Below are 19,025 nucleotides of genomic sequence, written 5' to 3'. Positions count from 1 at the left end.
ATAATAGTAATAATAATAATAATAATAAATAAATAAATAAATAAAAACTGTGTTGCCTCAGCCACTCTGGGCGGCTTCCAACAAAAACACCAAAAATTTTAAAACATCGAAAACTTCCCTATATAGGGCTGCCATCAGAAGACTTCCAATTTGTAGAAATGGCCTTTGAATTTAAAGAAGTGTCCTCTTTAAGGAACCACATGGTGTAAACGTGTATGTTGTCCTCTAGGTCCAAACACATAGTAAGATCAAGCAGTGTTCCAAAGTGCTTCTCTTGTGAACTTGCCATCTAAGTTGTTTACTCCTGGCCAAAGCTCCTGTTTCCCAAAAGGACGGGGGGTGTGTCTCCTCACCACTTTTAACCCCCCCACTCCCACCGCATGGAAGGCAGAGGACATGTTCATTCACAATCCCAGTAAACCATGTGTGTATCTTGTGATGGGACGATGAGCTGCTTGTGCGTAAAATGCAAGTCCCTCAGAGTTTGATCAGGTTTTCAAACCTCTGCCTGTGACGGAGCCCCTCCAGCATGGCTGCGTCAATCACTAGTAGAATCCGAAAGTGGCTGCTTTCGGAATCGTTTCCAACATAAAAGCTCTTTAACGGAAACACGTCGTCTGGCCTCTCGGCGTGACAGTTTCCGGCGAGGTGTGGGTGTCCCTATAGGAGGTCCTGAGACCTCCCTACTGTTTTCGCTGGAAGCGTCTCTGAGCCATCCCTCCGACTCACTTTCCCTTGGAGTTCTTGCTCGCCCTCTACTGGTTCCCTCTTCCGCTGCTACTCCTCTCTCAACCTCAGTGAGCCTTTGCGCCCCCGGCGCTTTAGATGGCAGTTCCCTGACATCCACCTCCCCTCCAGGGCCCCCTTCACCCCCTCCCGTCTCCTCCCCTACTGGCGGTGAGGAGGTAAAACCCCTGAAAGAACCTCCCTCATCTTCCGACGTCGCGAACACTTCCCTCCACTTGTTGCTGTTCCTACTCTCTCGGTACTCTTCGTCATCGGAGTCCACTCCCTCTTCCAACTCCGACTCCGCGAACCCTTCCATTTCCTCTTCCTCATCGGTGGTGCCGAAATACTCCCTCCTAAACCTTGCTATCGGCTGAGGTTTCCTCGGGAACCTTTGGTGGAACGTTTCTGTTAAAACCTCGTCATTGACTTCCTCTGCACTTACCCAGCTGTTTTCTGACTCCGGTTCCCCTTCCCACGCCACCAAATACTCCACCTGATTTCCCTTCCACCTGGAATCGAGGATTTCCGCTACATGGTTGCGGCGTTCCCTCTCTTCCAAGGCTGGTCCCCTGACGTACTCCCCTTCACGTCCCCCCCTGTATGGTGACAGTAACGACCTGTGGAACACTGGGTGCAATTTCATGTGGTTGGGTAATCGGAGTTTGAAAGCTACCGGGTTGACCTGCTGAATGACCTCAAAGGGTCCCAATCTTCTGGGCCTCAATTTCTTACAACCCCCTTTGAACGGCAACCCTTGGGTTGACAACCACACTTGATCCCCCACCCTTATGGTTTCACCTTCCCTTCTGTTCTTGTCTGCCTGCTTCTTATATTGTGCCTTAGCCCTTTCTAAGTTGAGCTAGAGCTGATGATGGATCGCTTCCATCTCTTCTACAAAATGTTCAGCCGCTGGGACGCTCCATCTCTCCCCTCCTTCCCCTGGAAATGCCCTGGGGTGACACCCGTAATTAGCCAAAAAGGGACTCATCCCTGTGGACACATTCTCCGCATTATTGTAGGCAAATTCTGCCAACGCCAACTTTTCGACCCAATCGTTCTCTCTGTCATTGACATAACACCTCAGATATTGTTGAAGAATGCCATTTGCTCTTTCCGCCTGCCCGTTGGTTTCAGGGTGCCGGGCAGTTGAAAAATTGACTTCCACGTGCAGCAAGCTCATGAGCTTCCTCCAGAACCTGGAAGTAAATTGTTTGCCGCGATCTGAGATCACCCTCAAGGGAGCCCCGTGCAACCTAAAGATGTGTTCTACAAACAACTTCGCTGTTTCTTCCGCTGTGACTGCATGTGAGCATGCTACAAAGTGGCACATCTTAGTTAACAGGTCTACTACTACCATGATGGCTGTTTTCCCCTTGGACTTTGGCAGATCCGTCATAAAATCTATTGATACCGCTTCCCAAGGCCGTTCTGGTGTGGGTAATGGTTCTAATAACCCTGCCGGCGCCCTTCTTTCCCCTTTGGCTCGCTGACATTGGTCACACCCTCTTACATACTCCCTTACATCTTCCCTCACCTTAGGCCACCAAAATTCCCTGGTAACCAACCACATGGTCTTGTGTTGTCCAAAATGTCCCGCCGTGGGGCTATCATGCAACTGCTTGAGTACTCTCCCCCTCAATTCACCTTCGGGTATATACAGTGCCCCTTTGTAATACAATGCCCCATTTCTTTCCTCAAAACCTCCGGGGCTCTCGCCCTCCCCCCTGAGACCTCTGAGCTTATCCTGGGCATATTCATCACTTTCCGTTTCCTCTACCAGTTCTCGTTGCCCCACCAGCGCCGCCCCACACACCCAGCGGTCCTCAGGGATGACATGTCTCTCTTCGATCACCCCCTCCCCTTCCCAATACTCTGGTTTGCGTGAGAGCGCGTCCGCCCTGACGTTTTCTGGGCCTGGCACATAACAAATTTCAAAGTTGAATTTGGAGAATTCCTGTGCCCATCTCACTTGTCGTTGGTTGAGCACTCGAGCTGTTCTCCAATACTCTAAATTCTTGTGGTCGGTGCACACTTGCACCTTGTGTTGTGCCCCAATTAATAAATGTCTCCACCTCCGGAATGCTTCGTGAATGGCAAGTAGTTCCCTGTCATACACCGTGTAATTCCTCTCGGATTTATTCAGCTTCCGCGAGAAGAAGGCACACGGTCTCCACTCCGACGCACTCCTCCCCGGTTGAAGAAGTACCGCCCCTACCGCCCGGTCGGATGCATCGGTTTCCACTCTCATGGGTTTTCGTAAATCCACATGCAGAAGTTGTTCTTCCGAGGCGAAAGCCCTTTTCAGTTCTTCAAAGGCTCGATCCGCCTCTACCGTCCAAACAAATTTCTTCTTGCTGCTGAGGCAGTCGGTGATGGGCGCCGTCAAGTGGGCAAAGTTCTTGATGAACTTCCGATAAAAGTTCCCAAACCCCAAGAATCTTTGCACGTCTTTCTTGGTCTTCGGTGTCTTCCATTCCAGTACCGCTTGGACCTTACCTGGATCCATGGCCAATCCCTTGTCTGACAAGCGGTACCCCAGGAATTCCACCTCCTTGGTATGAAACTGGCACTTCTCCAGTTTCACCCACAGCTGGTTGGCTTGCAGCCTGCCCAACACTTCTCGAACGTCCCTCACATGCTGTTCCTCATCTTCCGAATACACCAACACGTCGTCTAAAAAGGCCACACAATTCTTGTAGAGCAAAGGTCCCAGAACGTGGTTTATAAAAGCTTGAAAACACGCGGAGCCCCCTTGTAGACCGAAGGGCATAACGAGGTATTCAAAGGCTCCCAAAGGGGTAAACATGGTGGTCTTCCATTCATCTCCCTTCCTTATGCGTATCAGATTGTACGCCCCCCGCAGGTCCAGCTTTGTAAAAATCTTTCCCTTCCTTACTCTGGTCAAAATGTCATCAATTCGGGGCATAGGGAAAGCCAGGGGTTCCGACACTGCATTGAGGGCCCTAAAGTCACACACAAGTCTCGGTTTATCTGTGTTCTTTTTGTCCACAAAAAACACTGGGCTGCCCCCCACCGCTCGGGACTCTCTGATGAAACCTCGCTTCAGGTTTTTGTCAATGAACTCCCTCAGCTCCTGCATCTCCCTGTCTGACATGGCGTACAGCTTGCCTACTGGGAATTGGGCCCCAGGGAGTAGGTTGATTTGACAGTCAAAGGGTCTATGCGGTGGCAGTTTGTCTGCTTCCCTTTCGCTGAATACGTTGCTCAGATCTGCGTATTGCGGGGGCACCTTCCCTTTGTCCATTACTTCCATCCCGGCTAGGGTGACTCTGTCTCCTCCCGAAACCTTCCCCTCCTTGCAGTGTTCTAGGCAATGCGCTGACCCAAAGGAGACCACCCTCTGATGCCAGCCCACTAGCGGATCGTGTAGCGCCAGCCAGCTCATCCCCAAAATGATGGGCGCTCCTCCCAGGATGGCCACATTAAACGCTATCTGTTCGGTGTGCCTTGCCACCCTCATTATCATCGGGACAGTCTGTTGGCTAACTTCTCCCCCCAACAGCTCTCTGCCGTCAATCGTAGTCACCTGCAAGGGGTTACTTAAAGGGATGGTCTGTATCTGGTGCTCAGCTGCAAACTCCTTACTCATGAAATTACAGGAGCTGCCTGAATCCAAAAGCGCCTTGATCTTTAGTGGGTGTCCGTTTGGCAGTTCTAGTAACACCTCTATCACTAAAGCGGGTCTGGGAGGTTCCGGCGTGGGCACTTTCACTGCTCTTTGGCCTGGCTGCTGTGCCCCGACGGTGGCAGCCAGGCGTTGGCTTTTACTTGCTCCTTGCCTTCCTCTTCCTTTCCCCCAACAGCTCCTGCCATCCCTTGCCATTCCTTTCTTTGTGGGCAGACTCTGGCAAAGTGCCCTGGCTGTTGGCAGAGATAACATCTCTTGGCGCTCTTTCCCTCCTTCTTCCGCCCTTCACTGGGATTTGAAACTGCGCGCGCCCGCGCTGTTCCAACTTCCATCGGCTCTGCCGGCGGGAAAGGTGGCTCTGGAATGTCTGGAATGCGGAACTCCCTCCAACGGTCTCCTTTCCCTTCCCGCTTTTCCAAAGCCCTCGCCTCCTGGCGCGCTCCTATGGACAGCGCAGATTTGGTTAGCTGATCCATAGACTCCGCCCTGGGCCCCCGGGAAAGCTCATCTTTGACGGTTGAAGAAAGCCCCTCTTCGAAAAGCATTTGGATGGGCTCCGCCGATAGGTCCCACCCCAATTTATGAATCAGCATAGTAAACTCAGTCCAGTACTCACGGACAGATCTGCTTCCTTGCTGGCAAGCCATTAACTGCCTTCGCACCACCCCCTGCTCAATATCGCTGGAAAACATCAGGTCCATGGCACGAAAAAACTTCCTCGTGTCCTTTAGGATCTCATTATTCGCTGCCATCAGGGGTCTAACCCAATCCTTCGCCCCGGATTCGAGATGGCCAATCACAAAAGCCACTCGCGATTCCTCGTCGGGGAAGTCATCAAACTGCAAGTTTAGAGCGTATTGCATCTCTGTTCTAAAGGCATGATAGTTCCTGGGATCCCCCCCGAATTTCTGCACCAATCCTGGCACCTTTCTGGCGAGCGGGGTGGTTTTCTCCTTTCCCTTTTCTGCATCCTGAGCCCTCCTCTCCTCAAGCCTCGCCGTTTGCAGCGCCAACTGGATCTCCAACGCCCTGTACCTTTCTTCCAGGCTTGGACCCCCTCCAGCTGCTCCTGCTCCTCCGGTTCCGGCTGGGTTGCTCATGATGCTTCTCCCTGCACAAGCTGGCTTTCGGTGACTTTCGGATTGCTGTGATGGGACGATGAGCTGCTTGTGCGTAAAATGCAAGTCCCTCAGAGTTTGATCAGGTTTTCAAACCTCTGCCTGTGACGGAGCCCCTCCAGCATGGCTGCGTCAATCACTAGTAGAATCCGAAAGTGGCTGCTTTCGGAATCGTTTCCAACAAAAAGCTCTTTAACGGAAACATGTCGTCTGGCCTCTCGGCGTGACAGTTTCCGGCGAGGTGTGGGTGTCCCTATAGGAGGTCCTGAGACCTCCCCACTGTTTTCGCTGGAAGCGTCTCTGAGCCATCCCTCCGACTCACTTTCCCTTGGAGTTCTTGCTCGCCCTCTACTGGTTCCCTCTTCCGCTGCTACTCCTCTCTCAACCTCAGTGAGCCTTTGCGCCCCCGGCGCTTTAGATGGCAGTTCCCTGACATATCTGAAGTGAACCACGTGCTGCAGCTCCTTCCCCTCTCACTGGGCTGCTGCAAGAAAAGGCAGCAGAGGAGGAAAGGGATGGGTTTGAAGGCTCTTCCTGCCTCTCTCCCCTGAGGAACAAGAGCAAAGGGTGTTTGCAGGGCAGGAGGGCAGAGGAGGGGGCAGCGAGGGCAGAGGGAGCAGATCCTCTGCCTCTCCCGGGGGGTCCAGATGCAAGCAAGGGGCTTCCTTCTCCATGCAAGGGCCACCCATGTATTCAGAGCAGTCCTTTGCAGATTAACTCTTAAGTTCCATGGGATCTACTTTCAGGCCACAAATGTGCATACCATGCCAGCCTTAGGAAGGGAGGCAGGACAGGCAGGTGAAAGGAATTGCCAAAGGTGTTTGAAAATGGGTGGGGGCTCTTGGGAAGGGGGTGCCCAGTTGGTGCTTCTCCAGGGGCAGCAGAATGTCTTGGGCAGGAGAATCCCTGCAGGGGCTCTCAGACTCCCTTGGCTTCTTCTTCTTCCCTCCCAGGAAGCTGCAACTTGCTCTGGATTCTGCGCTCCTCAGGAAGCTGAACCTGCAAACCTAGCTGAGACTGAACCTGCAAGCCTGGCCAGGATGGAAGGAGGAAGATGGATGGGTGACCTGGTCAGGCTGTCTCCCGCATCCCTCCCCACAACCTCTGAGCATTCCCTCCCAGGACCCTTGGAGAAATCTGGTGAGTTCCAGGGGAGAGGAGATGGGGACAGGGATAGATGGTGGAGGGAGAAAGAGGAAAAGATGGAGAGGAGACAAATGGAAGGAAGTTCGTGATATTAAGGCAGAGGGGGGTGAGGCCTTCTCCAAAGCAGCTCCTTGTTTCTTGAATCCCTTTCATAAAGTATAGTGGTACCTCGGGTTACATACGCTTCAGGTTACACACTCCGCTAACCCAGAAATAGTACCTCAGGTTAAGAACTTTGCTTCAGGATGAGAACAAAAATCGTGCTCCTGCGGTGCAGCAGCAGCAGGAGACCCTATTAGCTAAAGTGATGCTTCAGGTTAAGAACAGTTTCAGGTTAAGAACGGATCTCCGGAACAAATTAAGTACGTAACCAGAGGTATCACTGTAGTGGGGGCAGATTTTCTTCCTCCAGGATTTTAAATCTTAGGAGTTACAGTGGTACCTTGGTTCTCAAACATAATCGGTTCCGGAAGTTTTCCAAAACCAATGCATTCCAAAACCAAGGCGTGCTTTCCCATAGAAAGTAATGCAAAATGGATGAATCCGTTCCAGACTTTTAAAAACAACCCCTAAAACAGCAATTTAACATGAATTTTACTATCTAACAAGACCATTTATCCATAAAATGAAAATAGTAATCAATGTTCTGTACCATAAAATAAATAAGACAGCATTGTAGATGATAAAAATTAAAATTAAAACAAAAAACACGCCACAGTCAAAAATGAAAAGGCCACACAAACAAAAATGAAATAATGGGAAAAAACTAAAGCACCAAATGTCACCTCAGAACACTGCTACTAGTAACGGCTTTAATATTGATAAGGTGGGGGGCTTAAATTTGCTGCTCAAGGATGCAAGTGGGATGAAAAAAACCTTAATTACGATGGGGGGGGACTTAAATTTGCTGTGCAGCAATCGGAAAGGATAAAATTTAAGCAATCAGCAGCAAAAAAACTCTTATACACAAATCCTGCTTGCTGGATTCCCACAGGCATCTAGCTGGCCACTGTGAGAAGAGGATGCTGGACTAGATGGGCCTTTGCCCAATTGAGCAAGCTCTTCTTATCTTCTAATACAGGCATCCCCAAGCTTGGCCCTCCAGATGTTTTGGGACTGCAACTCCCAACGTCCGTAGCTAACAGGATCAGTGATCAGGGATGATGGGAATTGTAGTCCCAAAACATCTGGAGGGCCAAGTTTGGAGATGCCTGTTCTAATATACTGCAATATTTTTACAGTTACATGTGGCCTAGTAACACTAAAGTTTTACTTCTTAGTCATAGGAGAGACTGCTACTCAAGCCTGTGATCATTTCCTACCTGGGAAAAGAGAAATACCGAGATGTGTCTAAGAAGCCAATTCCACCGCAGATTATAAAATAATGCAGTTTATTAAGTATGAATGGAGTGATCATGTGTTTTTCTTGCCATTATCTCACCTGCATTCCTAAAAGTTTGGAACATAGAGAGGACAGTGGAGAAAGGAGACAGTGGAGAAAGGATACTGGGACTGACATGTGTTCAGTTCCTTTCTTGTTTTCCCTGAAATTCTTAACAAGATTCTCTTCCCCCTCCCCCACTCCCAAACAGGTGAGGAAGATGATGGCCAGAATTCTATGGAGCCATCTTTGAATTCATTGAAAAGAACAAAGAAACAGTTTAAATGCATGGAATGTGGGATGTTCTTTAGTCACAGTGGAAGACTGAGGACACATCAACAAATTCACATAGAGGAGAAACCATTTAAATGTAAGGACTATCAAAAGAGCTTCAGTCGAAATGGGCAACTTAGAAAACATCAACGAACTCACACGGGGGAGAAACCATTTGAATGTATTGAATGTGGAAAAAGCTTCAGTAAAAGTGGAACACTTAAAATACACCAACCAACTCACACGGGGGAGAAACCATTTAAATGTATTGAATGTGGAAGGAGCTTCAGTGAAAGTGGAACACTTAGAAGACACCAACCAACTCACACGGGGGAGAAACCATTTAAATGTATTGAATGTGGAAAGTGCTTCAGTCGATATGGAACACTTAAAATACACCAACGAACTCACACGGGGGAGAAACCATTTAAATGTATTGAATGTGGAAAGGGCTTCAGTGAAAGTGGACACCTTAGAATACACCAACGAACTCACACGGGGGAGAAACCGTTTAAATGTAGTGAATGTGAAAAGAGCTTCAGTCGATATGGAAAACTTAGAAGACACCAACGAACTCACACGGGGGAGAAACCATTTAAATGTATTGAATGTGGAAGGAGCTTCAGTGAAAGTGGAACACTTAGAATACACCAACGAATTCACACGGGGGAAAAACCGTTTGAATGTATTGAATGTGGAAATAGCTTCAGTCAAAACGGAACACTTAAAATACACCAACGAACTCACACGGGGGAGAAACCATTTAAATGTATTGAATGTGGAATGAGCTTCAGTGTAAGTGGATACCTTAGAATACATCAACGAACTCACACGGGGGAGAAACCATTTAAATGTATTGAATGTGGAAATAGCTTCAGTAGAAGTGAACACCTTAGAATACACCAACGAACTCACACGGGGGAGAAACCATTTAAATGTATTGAATGTGGAAGGAGCTTCAGTAAAAGTGGAACACTTAAAATACACCAACGAACTCACACGGGGGAGAAACCATTTAAATGTATTGAATGTGGAAAGTGCTACAGTGATAGTGGAGCACTTAGAAGACACCAACGAACTCACACGGGGGAGAAACCATTTAAATGTATTGAATATGGAAGGTGCTTCAGTGATAGTGGAGCTCTTAGAAAACATCAACGAACTCACACAGGGGAGAAACCATTTGAATGTATTAAATGTGGAAAGAGCTTCATTCAACATGAACACCTCAGAAGACACCAACAAACTCACACGGGAGAAACCATTTAAATGTACTGAATTTGGAAAAAGCTTCGGTCGATATAGACACCTTATAAGACACCAACGAACACACGGGGAAGAAACCATTTTAATGTATGGCATGTGGAAGGAGCTTCAGCAAAAGTAGAGCACTTAGAATACACCAACAAACTCATACGGGGGAGAAACTTTTGGAGCGTATTGAATGTGGGAAGAGCTTCAACAGGGAGGATAAACTTACATTACATTGGCGAAGTCCCACAGGGGAAAAGCTTAAGTCAATATGGAACCTTAGGAAACATCCGCTAACTCACATGGGAAAAACCAGATTTATGAAATGTGGAAAAAGCTTCAGAGGGAGTGGAGACCTTAATATTCAGAAGATAATTCACACAGGCGGGAAACCATATAAATGTATGAAAAATTGGCAGTGTTTTCAATAATAATAATTTTTATTTGTACCACGCCCATCTGGCTGGATTTCCCCAGCCACTCTAGGTGGCTTCCAACAAAATATTGAAATACAATAGTCCTTCAGATATTAAAAGCTTCCCCAAACAGGGCAGCCTTCAGATGCATTTTAAAGTCTGGTGGCTGTTTTTTCCTTTGACATCTGGGGGGGGGAGGTATTCCACAGGGAGGGCACCACTTCCGAGAAGGCCCTCTGCCTGGTTCCCTGTAACTTCACTTCTCACAGTGAGGGACCTGCCAGAAGGCTCTTGGTGCTGGACCTCCGTGTCCAGGCAGAACGTTGGGGGTGGAGACTCTCCTTCAGGTATACTGGATTGAGGCCGTTTAGCGCTTTAAAGGTCAGCACCAACGCTTTGATTTGTGCTCAGAAATGCAATGGGAGCCTATGTTGGTCTTTCAATACCAGTGTTATGTGGTCCCGGCGGCCACTCCCAGTCTAGCTGCCGCATTCTGGATTAATTGCAGTTTCTGGATCACCTTCAAAGGTAGCCCCACGTAGAGCGTATTGTAGTAGTCCAAGTGGCAGATAACTGGAGCCTGCACTACTCTGGCAAGACAGTCTGGACAGATAGGGTCTCAGCCTGCGTACCAGATGAAGCTGGTAAACAGAATTGACCTGCGCTTCCATTGACAGCTGCAAGTCCCAAATGACTCCCAGTCTGCATACCTGGTCCTTTAGGGGCACAGTTACCCCATACAGGACCAGGGAGTCCTCCACACCTGCCTGCCTCCTGTCTCCCAAAAACAGCACATCTGCCTTGTCGGGATTCAACTTTAATATGTTAGACGCCATCCATCCTCCAACCGCCTCCAGGAACTCACACAGGACCTTCACCATCTTCACTGGTTCTGATTTGAAAGAGAGGTAGAGCTGGGTATCCGCATACTGATGAACATCCAGCCCAAACCCCCTGATCTCTCCCAGCGGCTTCATGTAGATGTTGAAAAGCATGGGGAGAGGACGGAACCCTGAGGCACTCCCCAAGTGAGAGCTCAGGGGTCTGAACACTCATTCCCCAACACCACTTTCTGAACACAGCCCAGGAGGAAGGAGCGGAACCACTGTATAACAGTTCCTCCAGCTCCCAGCCCCTCTATATGGTCCAGTAGGTTGTTATGGCCGATGGTGTCAAAAGCCTCTGAATGATCCAGCAGAACTAGGAAACAGCTCTTACCTTTGTCCCTAGCCCGCCGGAAATCATCGTGTCCAGGTCAGTTTCAGTGCCATGATGAGGCCTGAATCCCAACTGGAAGGGATCCAAATGCTCCACATCTTCCAGGCGTCCCTGGAGTTGTTCAGCAACCACCCACTCAATCACCTTGCCAAAGAATGGAAGATTTGAGACTGGGCGATAGTTGGCCGTATTGGTTGGGTCTAAAGCAATTTTTTTTAACCCAGAAATATTACCTCGGGTTAAGAACTTTGCTTCAGGATGAGAACAGAAATCGTACAGCGGCAGCAGGAGGCCCAATTAGCTAAAACAGTGCTTCAGGTTACGAACAGATCTCCAGAACGAATTAAGTTCTTAACCAGAGGTACCACTGTAGCTGCCTCTTTCAGTGTGTCTGGGAAGGCTCCCTCACAGAGAGAAGCATTCACCACCCCACGGAGCCCATCGCCCAGCCCTTCCCGGCTAGCTTTTATGAGCCAGGATGGGCAAGGATCAAGGAGACAGGTGGTTGGTTTCGCTCGTCCAAGCATCCTCGGACGTAACAGATTGGAATTGATCCCATGCATCTTTACTAGACAGGACTCTAGCACTCGCCAGCCCCCGCCCTGCTCCCACGGGGGAGTCTACCTCTCTGAATCTGAGTGACTTTATCTGCAAAAAAACTGCAAAATCATTGCAGGAGATCATGTGGCCCGTACCAGGCTCCATTGGAGAGATGGTTCCATTAAATTGCTAACCACCTGAAAGAGTCTCCTGCTGCTGTTTTCTGCAGATGCAATATAGGGGGTGAAGAAGGTTTTCTTCACCTTCGCTATCGCTATTTGGTAGGCTTGATGTTGAGCTCTAACCCGTGTCCGGTCAGATTTAGAATGAGGTTTCTGCCACTGGCGCTCTAGCCGTCTTGTTGCCCTCAGATCCATGGAAAACCATGGGGCTGTCCGGGCTCCATGCAATCGGAGTGGGCTCTTCATTGCCAGAAAGTCAATAAAGGTAAAGGTAAAGGTACCCCTGCCCGTACGGGCCAGTCTTGACAGACTCTGGGGTTGTGCGCCCATCTCACTTAAGAGGCCAGGGGCCAGCGCTGTCCGCAGACACTTCCGGGTCACGTGGCCAGCGTGACATCGCTGCTCTGGCGAGCCAGAGCCGCACACGGAAACGCCGTTTACCTTCCCGCTGGTAAGCGGTCCCTATTTATCTACTTGCACCCGGAGGTGCTTTCGAACTGCTAGGTTGGCAGGCGCTGGGACCGAGCAGCGGGAGCGCACCCCACCGCAGGGATTCGAACCGCCGACCTTTCGATCGGCAAGTCCTAGGCGCTGAGGCTTTAACCCACAGCGCCACCTGTGTCCCCTGGTTAACTCCACATTCCAACGGGCCACCAGGGAATCAGCTGAAAGGCCATCAGCATGGGATAAAACATCCCCTGCCACTCTCTGGAAACCATTTGGATCCATTAAGTTGCAGGGGCTTTCCACCCAAATCGGTCCCACGTCCCTGCAGAGGGGAAGGGTTGTGGAGAAGTCCAGTTGCATCAGGAAGTGATCTGACCATGACACCACTTTAGATTCGCTTTTACTTAGTGTCAGATCACCAACATCCATAGAGGTGAACACCAGGTCTAAGGCATGTCCGCGGCTATGAGTTGGGCCAAACTTACTCAGGGACAGCCCCATGGAGGCCATGCTTTCCACAAAGTCCCAATCGGCCCCTTGTAAGGTTGTGTCGGCGTGAATGTTATAATTCCCCAGGACAATCAAACTAGGTGTCTCCTGGAGAACATCTGCCACAACCTGAAGCAGTTCAGGCAGGGAATTCTTGGTGCAGGGGGAGATCGGTACACCAAAAGGAATCCTGTACTGCCCCTATTGTCCAACTTCAAGAACATGCACTCAGAGAACTGGGTCTTCCCAATAGGACACCTGGTGCAAATTAATGACTTCCTACAAATCACTGCAAACCACCACCCCCTCCCTGCCCACATGACTTGAGTTGCTGTGCGTAAGAGAAACCTGGTGGACAAGCAGCGGCAAGGACAGGTCCATTACTGCATACAAAAATATTCTTTTGTTTCTTTTGGGATGTCTGTCGTTAATAGGCCCCCCAAAAAATTCTCGTTTTTTGGGGAAAGTATGTCGTAACATTTTATTTAATTCTTCATTAATGGTACCCCAAATTTATTTAAGGGCACGTCCACCACATATGGGAGAAATTCCCTTCTTTAAGTTTGCACCTCCAACACTTTCCACTGGTGTTTTGGTACATTTTAGCCAATTTCGAGGGTTTAAGATACCATCTGTACATCATTTTATTGTATAACATGCTGTAAATCTTATGTCTCTTTTCCATAAGTTTTCCCATTATTCTAAATCAATTGCATGACCGAAATCTTGTGCCCATTTGACCATGACATCTTTAACCCCTTTGTCTTTTAAGTGCCAATTTAATAATAGTTTATACATTTTGGATAAATACAATTTGGATAAATTTTTATCATCATTTATAATCAATTCTTTGTCTATTTCAAATAATTTTGTATCAAATCCATTTACTTTTTTGTCTTCCTCTAAAATTGCATTTAATTTATTGTATTGAAACCAGCCTATTCCTGTATGTCTTATTGTTTCATTTTTTTTCCATCTGTAATCTATTACACTGGTCAACAACAAATTTGTTGTCTGTATTTTTTCAGTTGATTTAGGACGAATCTGATGCGCTGAATCAAAAAATCACATTGGTTTTGCTGAACCAGGTCAAGTTTTTGAGCTATGGCCACATGTCATTTTTTTACGTTTTTGTTCACATGTACGCTTGTGTGGAGCATTTTAGAAGAAGTTGGTGGGGGTAAAATGCCATGTCGAATAATTGTTTTGATTGGAAATGATTATTTTAATGACAAGAAGTATTCAGGTCTGATAGTTCTGGGTGATTATGTCGAAAAGGGATCAGTTTGAAGTCATAAAACCTTGAAATCTTGGTGCAGCAAAGCATAAAGTTGGGGGATCAAAACTAAGGTAATCCTGATCTTCAATCAGCACGTTGTCCTGTAGCTCATTGTCATGAAATTCCAGTGCCTATCTTCGGAGAACTTCCTGACATTAGTGACAAAGATGCCTCCAGTGTTGAAGGACATGAAGAAGAAGTGGTTCTTGAAGATGATGCTCCACATCCATTTTCCCAAAAGGAGTTGAATGATCTAGTTCGTGACCTCAGCTTGTCAAAGGACTCTGCCGAACTGTTGGCATCCAGATTGAAGGAAAAAAACCTCCTCTCTGACAGTGCTCGCATCAGCTTCTTCCGCAACAGGCATCAAGAGTACCTCCGTTTTTTTCTCGGAAGAGAAGGACTTGGTGTACTGTGCAGATATTGCACAGCTTCTGCTCAAGCTTGGAGTGCCACAGTACAAACCCAAAGATTGGAGACTGTTCATTGACAGCAGCAAGTGATCACTGAAATTTGTTCTGCTACACAACAGCAACCAGTTTGCCTCTATACCCCTGGCTCACTCGAGTACACTGAAGGAGAACTATGAAGCGGTGAAGTATGTGCTGGAGAAAATTGGTTATGATCAGCATAAGTGGTTTATTTGTGTTTACCTGAAGATGGTTAACTTTTTGTTGGGACAACAGTCTGGCTTCACCAAGTACCCATGTTTTCTGTGCATGTGGGATAGTAGGGACCGTGCTCAGCATTACACGAAGAAGGACTGGCCTGTGCGGGAGGAATTGGTGCCTTGCAAAGAAAGGAATGTCATCAACGACCCTCTGGTGGACAGAGACAGAATACACTTCCCACTGCTGCACATCAAGCTCGGCTTAATCAAGCAGTTCACCAAGGCTCTGGACAAGGATGGTGACTGCTTCACTTACTTGTGCCAGGCTTTTCCAGGATTGACCATGGAGAAGTTGAAAGTTGGCATCTTTGACGGTACTCAGATCCGTCAGCTCATCAGAGATTCAGAGTTCGGAAACTCAATGAACGAAGTGGAACTGGAAGCGTGGAAGGCATTTGTTCTGGCAGTGAAGAACTTTCTTGGCAACAATAAGGCCAGAAACTATGCAGAACTTGTCAACAACATGCTGACTGCTTTCAGGAACCTGGGCTGCAACATGAGCATCAAGATGCACTACCTATTTTCACATATGGACCGGTTTCCTGAGAACCTGGGTTCAATGAGTGACGAGCAGGGGGAGAGATTCCATCAGGACATGAAAGAGATGGAAACCAGGTATCAGGGTTGCTGTGACGCAGTCATGATGGCTGAATACTTTGCTCTGTTAGTAATTTTAAGTCCTGTTTCTATTTCTAACTTTACTTTTTCTTGTATATCTAATTATTTTACCAGGTGTTTTGTTTTTTCTTTATTAATTTTGAATCGTGATAATTGTCCAAACGCCTTTCTTTTTCCTTTCCTTCCCATTTATTATAATTATTTTTATTGATTTTCTTTCTCACAACAAATATCCATCACCATCACTAAATCTTCCTATATCTCATCATAGTCTTTCAATTTTAACTTTCCTTCTTGTTCTGTTAGTAATTCTCTGTATGTTGGCCGTATTCCTTTCATTGTTGACATGTTAAGTGATAGTGCTTCAATGGGTGATAGCCACCATGAAGTTTGGGGTTCCAATAATTCTTTGTATTTCCCCCATACCTTTATTAAAAACTTATTATAGTATTGTTGAGTCCTTTGTGTACTTTTTCCCCCCCATACCACAAATATGCATGCCAACCAAATATGCTGTCATGTCCTTCCAGTTCTATTGCCTCTTCTTTCTCCAATTTAATCCAATCCCAAATCCGAGTATGACAAGCTGCTTCATAGTAAATTTTGAGATCTGGAAGGGAAAAGCCTCCCCTTTCTTTTAAGTCTGAGTTTTGTATTTTATTCTTGGCCTTGTTTTTTCCAATCTTACTACAATCCTACTAGCAGCCTTTTTCAACCTGTGGGCCCCCAGATGTTGCTGAACTACAACTAACTTCACCCCTAGCTAGCAAGGCCAGAGCTCAAGGATGATGGGAGTTGTAGTCCAACAACATCTGGGGACTCACAGGTTGAGAACCGCTGCTCTAGAGGGTTTTCTGTTGTAAATATTAGATTGTCTGAAAAGGCTCTGACCTTATAGGCCCTTTGTCCAACTTTAATTCCTTCTATTTTAGGGTCTTTTCTGGTTGCTTTCAGAATCACTTCCGGAAGTGTGATAAAGAGGAGATGAGAAAGAGGGCAGCCCTGTCTTGTTCCCTTAGAGATATTAAAAGCTTCTGATGTTTCACCATTTATAATTAGTCTGACCTTTTGGGAATTATAAATCGCTTTTATACCACTACATATTTTCTCACCCAAACTCATCATTTCCAAAGTTTTTTGCATGAATGCCCCTGAAGCATTATCCAATGCTTTCTCCGCATCCACCAAGATCAGGGCTGCCTTTTTATCTGGTCTCATTTCTAGGTATTCTATTGTATCTACTACCAACCTTACGTTGCTGTAAATTTGTCTTCTGCGTAGGAAGCCTGACTGATCTTTCTTTATTAATCTTGCCAGGATCTTTTTCAATTTATTAGCTAATTTTTTTGCAAATAATTTATAATCTGAATTTAGAAATGAGATTGGTCTATAATTTTTAATTTACTCTAAATTGGATCCATATTTCAGTATCAATGTAATTAGGGCCTCTTGCCATGATTCTGGCACTTGTCCTCCTTCTAAAATTTTGTTCATTATTTTTTCTAACATCGGTAATATGGTCTCTTCCAATTTTTTGTAATTCTTTATAGAAATACCATCTGGACCAGGGACTTTACCATTCTTAGAAGTCACAATTCCTTCTTTTATTTCATTTATATTAATAGGGGCATTTAAGCATTTCTATACTTTCTCTTATTTTTGCCAGTCTATTGTTTATTTTAAACAATCCTATTTTTTCGTCAAGTTCTTCCAGGCCACTTCCATTTCTGTTGTTGTTTTGCAGCAGATTTAGTTAATGTGAAAGCACAAAACAACCACAAAGAATCTTGAGGCAGGTTACACATTTATTCCAGTTCAGTCTTTGGTTATTGACATTTCTATCCCACAACCCTATCCACCTAGCAGACTGCCTCTGTCCCCTGGCCCTACAAGCCCATCAGTAACATTTTCTGCAGAGACACTGGGGGTTGTTCCATGACAGTTGTCACTTGCTGACAATGCAGAAGGAGGCCACCTTGGTGCACCCAGAAGATTCCAGATGTTGGTTGTAGTTACATCTATACAAAGTGCCTTTGCCCCTCCATAAAGAAAGAAATGGGGGGGGGAGACAAGAGCTGGAATAGCTGACCAGAAGGAAAGGTAACCTGGGAACTTGATGTTGATCGACCACCCCAGCTCCCTGACCCCAAGAAAAGACCAGTCCAGGGAGGCAGGTGAGCATTACAGCTACACCCCCCATTATGCTCTCCAGTAGCTATTCCTTCAGACAGGCCTATTTTCATTCAGTCTCCAGTGTGTCCATGGGTGTGTGTGTTTTACGTTTCATTTCCCCCCTTCCTTGCAGTCCTGACAAAAATCAAACCTCCATGCCAGTGCTTTCAGCCCCAGAAGAGGAGGTCCTCTTGGTGTCAAGGGAGGAGGGGGTCCAAGGGAGCATCTGGAGCCCTGCCATTCCTTCTATCCCTGGCCCCTTCCCCTCCTCTCTCTGCCATCCCAGGGCCACTCTTGACTCCTCAGCAGGAGACTGGATCTGTCTGTGATGGTGAGATGTCCTGGCTGGTAGAAGGACCACTTCCTGTTTCCTGGAGCTCGATTCTTCTTTCTCATGCAAGGTGGAGTCATGGAGCAGGTGAAGACTGAGCACACCTAAGGGCGACATGGGGGGGGTTTCTGCTTAACCTTTCCGCGTCTGCTCCTTTTCTAGATCAAACTCGCCAGCTCCTGCTGTCTAGCTCCTGCTGCTGCTGCTGCTGCATGTCACTGTTCCTGTGTCTTTGCAGTGTTTCTTTGAGAATACAGGACACTGCAAAAGACATTGTGTGTAATGAGTGTGCAATAAGGTAGACAGAGGCTGAGCCCTCCCTGTAATGCAAACAGGGAGACTTCTGTCCAGGAGATTTCTGTATAAAAAATTCTTTGCTGAGGTGAAAGTAGGGACTAAGTGTTAAGTATTGAAGTTCTCACCCTGGCCACCAGGGGGATTGTGTCTATAGTTTTCACTCAGGTCCACATCAGTCAATGTAGGCGGGAAACCCTGGGTTGTTGTTGTTAGTGTTGACAGCCGGCTGCATATAAAAGCAGGCTGGCTGAGCTGTTTGCTGTTCAGTTCAGTTCCAGCTTACTATAAAGAACCACTTGGACAAATCTCTGTGGCGTCTGCTATGTCCACCCACAATTTAATACTAAGTGAGATTGGAGTAGAACCATGTTTGCATGAACATGAGAAGGCAAAATATGCTCTCCGTTTAAATATTTATTAAAATAACTTATTCAGTTACCCAGAAGAGTTATAAGGCTTTTTTGCTATAAGCTACTTCATACATTGTAAGAAGTGGGTCCTGAGACCCATCCGCCGGCCCACATGACTTGGGTTGAGAAGAGAACCTGGTGCACAAGCAGCGGCAGGGACAGGTCCATCTGCTTCATCCTACCAAGTCTCTGTTACACATGCCAAGTCAAGTTCTCCATCCACGATGAAGGCAGGGAATTTAAAAGGTCTATATAAGGGCAGGCACACCTTTGTTCTGGGTCCTCCTCCGTTCTCCTGCGTGTGAGTGGAGCAACCTGTTGCAACAGTTCAATAAAGTTCAGGCTTACTAGCTGTTTGCTTCTCAATATTCTCTGTTTGGCCTCTGTTATTTTCTCCAACTGATGGAGA

General features: G+C 47.0%; 1 protein-coding gene and 1 long non-coding RNA gene across 5 annotated transcripts in view; both read left to right on the top strand.

Annotated features, from left to right (window-relative positions):
* The window catches only part of LOC309364771 (uncharacterized protein), a 43,313-nt gene extending 33,216 nt beyond the window's left edge, over positions 1-10,097 (top strand). For 2 of the 4 annotated variants that reach the window (XM_081902662.1, XM_081902661.1), the window contains exons 3-4: positions 6,454-6,636; positions 8,235-10,097. In XM_081902662.1, the coding sequence (XP_081758788.1) occupies positions 6,454-6,636; positions 8,235-9,565 (1,514 nt within the window). In that variant the 3' untranslated portion in view covers positions 9,566-10,097. Of the gene's footprint in view, positions 1-6,449; positions 6,637-8,234 lie in introns of all 4 variants that reach the window. The other 2 variants (XM_081902664.1, XM_081902663.1) reach the window with 2 other exon arrangements.
* LOC309365326 overlaps positions 1-19,025 on the top strand; it is a 49,455-nt gene that overhangs the window by 10,287 nt on the left and 20,143 nt on the right. The gene's annotated exons all lie outside the window — the stretch shown is intronic.

The sequence above is a fragment of the Podarcis melisellensis genome (assembly GCF_964234715.1).
Source record: "Podarcis melisellensis genome assembly, chromosome: 2".
In the NCBI taxonomy this organism is placed as follows: Eukaryota; Metazoa; Chordata; class Lepidosauria; order Squamata; family Lacertidae; genus Podarcis; species Podarcis melisellensis.
Note: the sequence above shows the minus strand (reverse complement) of the source record. Positions and strands in the feature narration are given on the sequence as shown.